Source organism: Oncorhynchus mykiss, chromosome 13, assembly GCF_057628025.1.
Source record: "Oncorhynchus mykiss isolate SJ-2025 chromosome 13, ASM5762802v1, whole genome shotgun sequence".
Classification (NCBI taxonomy): domain Eukaryota; kingdom Metazoa; phylum Chordata; class Actinopteri; order Salmoniformes; family Salmonidae; genus Oncorhynchus; species Oncorhynchus mykiss.
Genome location: NC_143034.1, coordinates 77,298,871 through 77,310,650, shown reverse-complemented (window position 1 = coordinate 77,310,650; position 11,780 = coordinate 77,298,871). Strand labels below are relative to the sequence as shown.

The 11,780-nt window shown below is 46.0% G+C and overlaps 1 protein-coding gene across 2 annotated transcripts in view; it reads right to left on the bottom strand.

Moving 5' to 3' along the window:
- Positions 1-5,611: 5,611 nt before the first annotated feature.
- syt17 (synaptotagmin XVII) overlaps positions 5,612-11,780 on the bottom strand; it is an 83,654-nt gene continuing 77,485 nt past the window's right edge. For both annotated transcript variants that reach the window (XM_090197762.1, XM_090197764.1), the window contains one exon: positions 5,612-6,362. In XM_090197762.1, the coding sequence (XP_090053888.1) occupies positions 6,166-6,362 (197 nt within the window). In that variant the 3' untranslated portion in view covers positions 5,612-6,165. The remainder of the gene's footprint in view (positions 6,363-11,780) is intronic.

The window sequence follows — 11,780 nt, the reverse complement described above, 5'->3', positions numbered from 1 at the left end:
AAGAGGTCTGGGAGTGGTGGAAAAGGTCTGGGAGAGGTGGAAGAGGTCTGGGAGTGGTGGAAGAGGTCTGGGAGTGGTGGAAGAGGTCTGGGAGAGGTGGAAGAGGTCTGGGAGAGGTGGAAGAGGTCTGGGAGTGGTGGAAGAGGTCTGGGAGAGGTGGAAGAGGTCTGGGAGTGGTGGAAGAGGTCTGGGAGTGGTGGAAGAGGTCTGGGAGAGGTGGAAGAGGTCTGGGAGTGGTGGAAGAGGTAAGGTCTGGGAGAGGTGGAAGAGGTCTGGGAGAGGTGGAAGAGGTCTGGGAGTGGTGGAAGAGGTCTGGGAGTGGTGGAAGAGGTCTGGGAGAGGTGGAAGAGGTCTGGGAGAGGTGGAAGAGGTCTGGGAGTGGTGGAAGAGGTCTGAGTGGTGGAAGAGGTCTGGGAGTGGTGGAAGAGGTCTGGGAGAGGTGGAAGAGGTCTGGGAGTGGTGGAAGAGGTAAGGTCTGGGAGTGGTGGAAGAGGTCTGGGAGTGGTGGAAGAGGTCTGGGAGTGGTGGAAGAGGTCTGGGAGTGGTGGAAGAGGTCTGGGAGAGGTGGAATAGATATGGGAGTGGTGGAATAGGTAAGGTCTGGGAGTGGTGGAAGAGGTCTGGGAGTGGTGGAAGAGGTAGGTAACCGTGTGTATGTCTATGTACATCTTACTATTAACAAACATCCAGTCTTTAAACATCCACTGTGCCAGGACTTCCACTACAAGACAGAGCTGTACAGCTACGAGAGATTCACAAGTCAGACAGTAAACACAGGAACTATTGCTTTGGGTCAGACACAGCGACATTGTAACTATAATGACCAGGGGCTGTATTTACATCAAGTCTCTCAGGTGTAGGAACGCTGTTCTGGTATCAGGTCCCCATGTCCTGTCCAAATCATCTCATTCGTTGATATTTAAAAGAGCAAACTTATCTCAGATCAGCACGCACTTCCACTCTGAGATGTTTGATACGTTGATACGGCCCCAGATGTCCATCTTCAACAACAAAAAATAAACATTTGCTCTTGACAGCGATTGTACCACCAGATTATGTGTGTTTATACTCAATGAAACAGATGAGTCAAACTAACACATAGAGACACACGTAGTACCAAAACAGACAGCAAATATCACCGGTTCCAGATGGAGAAACACTGACGTTCACACAGACTGGCAGACCACAACACATCATGTCTGTCCCAAATGACACCCTATTCCCTATGTAGTGCACTACGTTTGACCAGAGACCTATGGGCCCTATTCCCCATATAGTGCACTACGTTTGACTAGAGACCTATGGGCCCTATTCCCTATGTAGTGCACTACGTTTGACCAGAGGCCTATGAGCCCTATTCCCTATATAGTGCACTACTTTTGACCAGAGACCTATGGGCCCTATTCCCTATATAGTGCACTACGTTTGACCAGAGACCTATGGGCCCTATTCCCTATGTAGTGCACTACTTTTGACCAGAGGCCTATAGGGTACACTTTCTCGGGAATAGGGTGCTATTTAGGACACATTAAACCCCAGTAAGAACTCTATAGTGCAGTACTGTTGACAGAGGGTCCCTCTATAGCGCAGTACTGTTGACAGAGGGTCCCTCTATAGCGCAGTACTGTTGACAGAGGGTCCCTCTATAGTTACATTTGGACTAAAACCCTACGTGCCATGATTGTGCACTACATAGGCAGCAGGGTTCCACTTGGGATGCAGCCTGTGTTTATAGTGACCGAGCTGAAGGAGGAGGAGGAGAAAGCTCAGTAAAATCACTACTTGTTTGGTTCTAGATTAAAGCTGTGAAACGTTGAGAAAAAAACATGTTTAAAAACCCGTTTTTAAAAGTTTGACGACACACAATCTGTTCTTCTCGTTCGGCTCTACTCTTTTCTTTTGTACAATACCTAACAACATAATCTAACTACATCATCTAACTACATCATCTAACTACGTCATCTAACTACATCATCTAACTACGTCATCTAACTACATCATCTAACTACATGATCTAACTATGTTATCTAACTACATCATCTAACTACGTTATCTAACTACATCATCTAACTACATCATCTAACTACGTTATCTAACTACATCATCTAACTACATCATCTAACTACATCATCTAACTACGTTATCTAACTACATCATCTAACTACATCATCTAACTACATCATCTAACTACGTTATCTAACTACATCATCTAACTACATCATCTAACTACGTTATCTAACTACATTAACAAACTACGTTATCTAACTACATCATCTAACTACGTCATCTAACTACGTCATCTAACTACGTTATCTAACTACATTATCTAACTACATCATCTAACTACGTTATCTAACTACATCATCTAACTACATCATCTAACTACGTTATCTAACTACATTAACAAACTACGTTATCTAACTACATCATCTAACTACGTCATCTAACTACGTCATCTAACTACGTTAACTAACTACATTATCTAAATACATCATCTAACTACATAATCTAACTACATCATCTAACTACGTCATCTAACTACGTTAACTAACTACATTATCTAAATACATCATCTAACTACATAATCTAACTACATCATCTAACTACGTTATCTAACTACATCATCTAACTACATTTACAAAGATTTGTTCATTTTTCCTTAACAGCAGAAAAGGCCATAAATATATACACACAGAAAAACAATTCTGAGATAAATATATATCTAATATATATATATATATATATATGCATCAATTTGACAGAAAATTTAAAAAATATTATCTTCACTAGCACAGTATATTTAGTATTTATACTTTTTTCATCACTTGTAATACAATCTTCACTGTAAAGTTGGCTAGACTAGGCTTGATACGGTATTGTACAGAATCATAATGTGTCCCAAATGGAACGCTGTTCCCTATATGGTGCACTAACTATTGACCTATGGAGGTGAACCTATGGTCTCTGATCAAAGCACTGCACTACATTGGGAATAGGGTGCCATTTGGGACAACCACAGCAGAAACAGCGGCGGAATTTCCACCATAGACTTGGATAGACAGCTCTAGCGCCACAAAGCCTGTTGTAGCATGGGCAGAGCCCAGGACTTCCACCATTTTGAAGTAGTCAACTGGCTGGGACTTGCTATGGGTTAGAAAAGGATTACAGAAATTCCATCCAGGTCAGTAGGACTGATCAGCCAATGAATTATAGTATACTAACATTACATAACTGCAGGTGTCAGTAAATCACCAACCTTGTCTTTATACCTGTTCAGACAACACCCTCCAGGGGGCAGTATATCACCAACCTTGTCTTTATACCAGTTCAGACAACACCCTCCAGGTGGCAGTAAATCACCAACCTTGTCTTTATACCTGTTCAGACAACACCCTCCAGGGGGCAGTAAATCACCAACCTTGTCTTTATACCCGTTCACACAACACCCTCCAGGGGGCAGTACGCACCCTTTCAGTTTGTTCACTGACTCATAGAAAAAGTAGTAGTAGAAACTACTCTAAAATGTGGAAAGCCCTCAATGGCGCTGCCCATGCTGTCACAGTAGCCATTATGTAACAGATGTGAAGATGAGCCCTCTATCCAACTCTAGGATTTCCACAGACAAGTACAGTTTGGATCCACTTCCAACTATTTCAAACCACTGATTATCAGCAACCGTTAGCTAGTCAACCACTTCAGAGAACATCAACTATTTATTTTATCAGTTAATGGCTGCATCCCAAATCAAAATATAGCACCCTGTTACCTAAATAGTGCCCTACTTTTGACCAGGGCCCAGTAGTGTACTGTGTACGGAATAGGGTGTCATTTGAACACTGTGCAGAGTAGAGGCATGGTCTCAACCTAGGGACTCGGTCCACTGTACCTGTGTCAGCACTGAGGCACTACAGCCATGCTAGCACCACAGGCACCTGGTAACCCAATACAGCTGGGTTAGGGCACCTGGTAACCTAAAACAGCTGTGTTAGGGCACCTGGTAACCCAATACAGCTGTGTTAGGGCACCTGGTAACCCAATACAGCTGTGTTAGGGCACCTGGTAACCCAATACAGCTGTGTTAGGGCACCTGGTAACCTAATACAGCTGGGTTAGGGCACCTGGTAACATTAAACAGCTGGGTTAGGACATCTGGTAACCCAATACAGCTGGGTTAGGACACCTGGTAACCCAATACAGCTGGGTTAGGATACCTGGTAACCTTAAACAGCTGGGTTAGGGCACCTGGTAACCCAAGACAGCTGGGTTAGGACACCTGGTAACCCAATACAGCTGGGTTAGGACACCTGGTAACATTAAACAGCTGGGTTAGGACACCTGGTAACATTAAACAACTGGGTTAGGACACCTGGTAACCCAATACAGCTGTGTTAGGGCACCTGGTAACATTAAACAGCTGGGTTAGGACACCTGGTAACATTAAACAACTGGGTTAGGACACCTGGTAACCTTAAACAACTGGGTTGGGACAACGGTTAACCCAGTCAGGTTAGGAGGGGCCAATAGGGTTAGGAGGGGCCCATAGGGAGGAGGGGCCCATAGGGAGGTGGGGCCCATAGGGAGGAGGGGCCCATAGGGAGGAGGGGCCCATAGGGAGGAGGGGCCCATAGGGAGGTGGGGCCCATAGGGAGGTGGGGCCCATAGGGAGGAGGGGCCCATAGTCTAAAGTAGTGCACTATATAGGGAATACGGCCCATAGTCTAAAGTAGTGCACTATATAGGGAATAGGGTGCCATTTGGGACACAGTCTCTGGTCACACTGCTAGGGGTTTGGGAGGTCAGTCAGGAAGGTGAGGGGGAAGAGAGGCAGCAATTTTGGAGAGCTGAGGACGGTTCATCTTGTTGGCAGGGCCTGATTAATGCAGGGCCTGATTAAATGCAGGGCCTGATTAACGCAGGGCCTGATTAACGCAGGGCCTGATTAACGCAGGGCCTGATTAAATGCAGGGCCTGATTAATGCAGGGCCTGATTAACGCAGGGCCTGATTAACGCAGGGCCTGATTAACGCAGGGCCTGATTAACGCAGGGCCTGATTAACGCAGGGCCTGATTAATGCAGGGCCTGATTAACGCAGGGCCTGATTAACGCAGGGCCTGATTAACGCAGGGCCTGATTAAATGCAGGGCCTGATTAACGCAGGGCCTGATTAACGCAGGGCCTGATTAACGCAGGGCCTGATTAACGCAGGGCCTGATTAACGCAGGGCCTGATTAAATGCAGGGCCTGATTAAATGCAGGGCCTGATTAAATGCAGGGCCTGATTAACACAGGACCTGATTAACGCAGGGCCTGATTAACGCAGGGCCTGATTAACGCAGGGCCTGATTAACGCAGGGCCTGATTAACGCAGGGCCTGATTAACGCAGGGCCTGATTAACGCAGGGCCTGATTAACGCAGGGCCTGATTAACGCAGGGCCTGATTAAATGCAGGGCCTGATTAAACGCAGGGCCTGATTAACGCAGGGCCTGATTAATGCAGGGCCTGATTAACGCAGGGCCTGATTAACGCAGGGCCTGATTAATGCAGGGCCTGATTAACGCAGGGCCTGATTAATGCAGGGCCTGATCAATGCAGGGGCTGAAAAATAGAAATGTATATATATTTGATTTTTTACTGGATCCTCCAACCGTAGGCCTGGGGCCCGGGGCTGAGACAAATATATATTTTTACAGTTAAATGACGTCTTTACTATTAAAATTTGAGCAATGTCTAAGCCACGGCCTATGATTTCTTAATCCGGCCTGCTGGTGGCCTTAACCCTGACCTCTGTCTCCCCTTCCTTCTCTCCCTCTCTCTCTGTGTCCCTCTCTCTTCTCTCTCTGTGTCCCTCTCTCTTCTCTCTCTGTGTCCCTCTCTCTTCTCTCTCTGTGTCCCTCTCTCTGTGTCCCTCTCTCTTCTCTCTCTGTGTCCTTATCTCTGGGTCTCTCTGTGTCCCTCTCTCTGTGTCCCTCTCTCGGTGTCCCTCTCTCTCTCTCTCTCTCATCCTCTAACCCCCTTTTCTCACCTCCCTGACATCAAACCCCCGACCTCTAACCTCTAACTCCTGACCCCCTTTCCTACTGTGTACCTCAACACTTTGAGCTTATACCTCTCCTCCTGACCTCTAACCCCTAACTTCTAACTCCTGATCCCTCTCCAGCTCTATTATGTGACCTCCAGCGAGGCAGGTGAGACGCGGTCACACTCTGCCCGTGACCGCAGGCTGTGCCACTGTTCCACCGGAGTTCTCTGACTGGCCAACAGGTGGCGCCAGTGGGAGGTCTCAGGAGGACCCGTGGAGAACTGGCCAATCACGATCCTCCCCACAAAATCATTACTGCTCTTCATGTTGTGGCCGTACACTTGAGGGAGGGAGGAGGGGGAGAGAGGGGAAGAGGTAGGGGAGGAGGTAGGGGAGAGAGGAGGGGGGAGAGAGGGGGAGAGAGGGGGAGAGGAGAGATGTGGGTTAGTTGCATATACAGTTTGAAAGAAATCTGCTTGTATCAGACATTATCCTACACATCATCCTCAGAAAGACATGATCCTACACATCATCCTCAGAAAGACATTATCCTACACATCATCCTCAGAAAGACATGATCCTACACATCATCCTCAGAAAGACATTATCCTACACATCATCCTCAGAAAGACATTATCCTACACATCATCCGCAGAAAGACATTATCCTACACATCATCCTCAGAAAGACATGATCCTACACATCATCCTCAGAAAGACATGATCCTACACATCATCCTCAGAAAGACATGATCCTACACATCATCCTCAGAAAGACATGATCCTTACACATCATCCTCAGAAAGACATGATCCTACACATCATCCTCAGAAAGACATGATCCTACACATCATCCGCAGAAAGACATTATCCTACACATCATCCTCAGAAAGACATGATCCTACACATCATCCGCAGAAAGACATTATCCTACACATCATCCTCAGAAAGACATTATCCTACACATCATCCTCAGAAAGACATTATCCTACACATCATCCTCAGAAAGACATGATCCTACACATCATCCGCAGAAAGACATTGTCCTACACATCATCCTCAGAAAGACATTATCCTACACATCATCCTCAGAAAGACATGATCCTACACATCATCCTCAGAAAGACATGATCCTACACATCATCCTAAGAAAGACATTATCCTACACATCATCCTCAGAAAGACATTATCCTACACATCATCCTCAGAAAGAGGTGAACATGTCAAAATACTACTTCTGCAGAGCAATCATGGTGATTAATGTTAGTAGATGAATATGACATGGACTGGTCCTGATGCAAGACACACACACACACACACACACACACACACACACACACACACACACACACACACACACACACACACACACACAGGCACTAGCACTCTACACGTTGGTACATTGTAATATTGTTGTATGGTGGTATTATACAGGTGTACTGGTGTTTTATTTTACCTTTATTTAACCAGGTAGGCAAGTTGAGAACACCTTTATTTAACCAGGTAGGCAAGTTGAGAACAAGTTCTCATTTACCATTGCGACCTGGCCAAGATAAAGCAAAGCAGTTCGACAGATACAACAACACAGAGTTACACATGGAGTAAAACAAACATACAGTCAATAATACAGTATAAACAAGTCTATATACGATGTGAGCAAATGAGGTGAGAAGGGAGGTAAAGGCAAAAAAGGCCTTGGTGGCAAGGTAAATACAATATAGCAAGTAAAACACTGGAATGGTAGTTTTGCAATGGAAGAATGTGCAAAGTAGAAATAAAAATAATGGGGTGCAAAGGAGCAAAATAAATAAATAAATAAATTAAATACAGTTGGGAAAGAGGTAGTTGATAGGGCTAAATTATAGGTGGGCTATGTACAGGTGCAGTAATCTGTGAGCTGCTCTGACAGTTGGTGCTTAAAGCTAGTGAGGGAGTGTTTCCAGTTTCAGAGATTTTTGTAGTTCGTTCCAGTCATTGGCAGCAGAGAACTGGAAAGAGAGGCGGCCAAAGAAAGAATTGGTTTTGGGGGTGAACTAGAGAGATATACCTGCTGGAGCGTGTGCTACAGGTGGGAGATGCTATGGTGACCAGCGAGCTGAGATAAGGGGGGACTTTACCTAGCAGGGTCTTGTAGATGACATGGAGCCAGTGGGTTTGGCGACGAGTATGAAGCGAGGGCCAGCCAACGAGAGCGTACAGGTCGCAATGGTGGGTAGTATATGGGGCTTTGGTGACAAAACGGATTGCACTGTGATAGACTGCATCCAATTTGTTGAGTAGGGTATTGGAGGCTATTTTGTAAATTACATCGCCAAAGTCGAGGATTGGTAGGATGGTCAGATTTACAAGGGTATGTTTGGCAGCATGAGTGAAGGATGCTTTGTTGCGAAATAGGAAGCCAATTCTAGATTTAACTTTGGATTGGAGATGTTTGATATGTGTCTGGAAGGAGAGTTTACAGTCTAACCAGACACCTAAGTATTTGTAGTTGTCCACGTATTCTAAGTCAGAGCCGTCCAGAGTAGTGATGTTGGACAGGCGGGTAGGTGCAGGTAGCGATCGGTTGAAGAGCATGCATTTAGTTTTACTTGTATTTAAGAGCAATTGGAGGCCACGGAAGGAGAGTTGTATGGCATTGAAGCTTGCCTGGAGGGTTGTTAACACAGTGTCCAAAGAAGGGCCGGAAGTATACAGAATGGTGTCGTCTGCGTAGAGGTGGATCAGAGACTCACCAGCAGCAAGAGCGACCTCATTGATGTATACAGAGAAGAGAGTCGGTCCAAGAATTGAACCCTGTGGCACCCCCATAGAGACTGCCAGAGGTCCGGACAACAGACCCTCCGATTTGACACACTGAACTCTATCAGAGAAGTAGTTGGTGAACCAGGCGAGGCAATCATTTGAGAAACCAAGGCTGTTGAGTCTGCCGATGAGGATGTGGTGATTGACAGAGTCGAAAGCCTTGGCCAGATCAATGAATACGGCTGCACAGTAATGTTTCTTATCGATGGCGGTTAAGATATCGTTTAGGACCTTGAGCGTGGCTGAGGTGCACCCATGACCAGCTCTGAAACCAGATTGCATAGCAGAGAAGGTATGGTGAGATTCAAAATGGTCGGTAATCTGTTTGTTGACTTGGCTTTCGAAGACCTTAGAAAGGCATGGTAGGATAGATATAGGTCTGTAGCAGTTTGGGTCAAGAGTGTCCCCCCCTTTGAAGAGGGGGATGACCGCAGCTGCTTTCCAATCTTTGGGAATCTCAGACGACACGAAAGAGAGGTTGAACAGGCTAGTAATAGGGGTGGCAACAATTACGGCAGATAATTTTAGAAAGAAAGGGTCCAGATTGTCTAGCCCGGCTGATTTGTAGGGGTCCAGATTTTGCAGCTCTTTCAGAACATCAGCTGAATGGATTTGGGAGAAGGAGAAATGGGGAAGGCTTGGGCGAGTTGCTGTTGGGGGTGCAGTGCTGTTGACAGGGGTAGGAGTAGCCAGGTGGAAAGCATGGCCAGCAGTAGAAAAATGCTTATTGACATTTTCAATTATGATGGATTTATCAGTGGTGACAGTGTTTCCTATCTTCAGTGCAGTGGGCAGCTGGGAGGAGGTGTTCTTATTCTCCATGGACTTTACAGTGTCCCAGAACTTTTTTGAGTTAGTGTTGCAAGAAGCAAATTTCTGCTTGAAAAAGCTAGCCTTGGCTTTTCTAACTGCCTGTGTATAATGGTTTCTAGCTTCCCTGAACAGCTGCATATCACGGGGGCTGTTCGATGCTAATGCAGAACGCCATAGGATGTTTTTGTGTTGGTTAAGGGCAGTCAGGTCTGGGGAGAACCAGGGGCTATATCTGTTCCTGGTTCTAAATTTCTTGAATGGGGCATGTTTATTTAAGATGGTTAGGAAGGCATTTAAAAAAAATATCCAGGCATCCTCTACTGACGGGATGAGGTCAATATCCTTCCAGGATACCCCGGCCAGGTCGATTAGAAAGGCCTGCTCGCTGAAGTGTTTCAGGGAGCGTTTTACAGTGATGAGAGGAGGTCGTTTGACCGCTGACCCATTACGGATGCAGGCAATGAGGCAGTGATCGCTGAGATCTTGGTTGAAGACAGCAGAGGTGTATTTAGAGGGGAAGTTGGTTAGGATGATATCTATGAGGGTGCCCATGTTTAAGGCTTTGGGGAGGTACCTGGTAGGTTCATTGATAATTTGTGTGAGATTGAGGGCATCAAGTTTAGATTGTAGGATGACTGGGGTGTTAAGCATGTTCCAGTTTAGGTCGCCTAGCAGCACGAGCTCTGAAGATAGATGGGGGGCAATCAGTTCACATATGGTGTCCAGAGCACAGCTGGGGGCAGAGGGTGGTCTATAGCAGGCGGCAACGGTGAGAGACTTGTTTTTAGAGAGGTGGATTTTTAAAAGTAGAAGTTCAAATTGTTTGGGTACAGACCTGGATAGTAGGACAGAACTCTGCAGGCTATCTTTGCAGTAGATTGCAACACCGCCCCCTTTGGCAGTTCTATCTTGTCTGAAAATGTTGTAGTTTGGAATTAAAATGTCTGAATTTTTGGTGGTCTTCCTAAGCCAGGATTCAGACACAGCTAGAACATCCGGGTTGGCAGAGTGTGCTAAAGCAGTGAATAGAACAAACTTAAGGAGGAGGCTTCTAATGTTAACATGCATGAAACCAAGGCTATTACGGTTACAGAAGTCGTCAAAAGAGAGCGCCTGGGGAATAGGAGTGGAGCTAGGCACTGCAGGGCCTGGATTCACCTCTACATCGCCAGAGGAACATAGGAGGAGTAGAATAAGGGTGCGACTAAAAGCAATAAGAATTGGTCGTCTAGAACGTCTGGAACAGAGAGTAAAAGGAGGTTTCTGGGGGCGATAAAATAGCATCAAGGTATAATGTACAGACAAAGGTAAGGTAGGATGTGAATACAGTGGAGGTAAACCTAGGTATTGAGTGATGAAGAGAGCGATATTGTCTCTAGAAACATCATTGAAACCAGGAGATGTCATTGCATGTGTGGGTGGTGGAACTAATAGGTTGGATAAGGTATAGTGAGCAGGACTAGAGGCTCTACAGTGAAATAAGCCAATAAACACTAACCAGAACAGCAATGGACAAGGCATATTGACATTAAGGAGAGGCATGCTTAGTCGAGTGATCAAAAGGGTCCAGTGAGTGGAGAGGTTGGTTGAGGGTCACGGCGATTTAGACAGCTAGCCAAGCCAACCGGTAGCAAGCTAGCATAGGATGGAGTCTGTTGTTAGCCACCTCTTGCGTTCGGTCAGTAGATTAGTGGGGTTCCGTGAGGTAGAGGGGATTAATCCAAATCACACAACAACAACAAAAATAAGAACAATATATATAGTTATAGAGGCCCGAGAAGAAAACATAATAATAATAAAAATAAATAAATTGTCCGATTGTCTATTCAGATAGCAGCCGGTAAGACAGCTAACGGTTAGCGGGCCGCAGATGGGCGTTCAGGTAACGTCGCGACAGAGGAGCCAGCCGGATCTCCTTCAGGTAGATAACGTCGGCAGTCCAGTTGTGAAGGCCCGGTGGGGCTCCGCGTAGGCAGTGAAACGGGTCCGGATAGGTGACTGCAGCCCAGGAGTGAATGATGGAACTCAGGAGTGATTGACGGAGCTGGCTAGCACCGGAACAATCGATGTTTGCTCCGGAATCGACGAAAGCCGACTGTCACACGGATAGCAGCTAGCTAGCTGTGAGATCCGGGTATGAATGT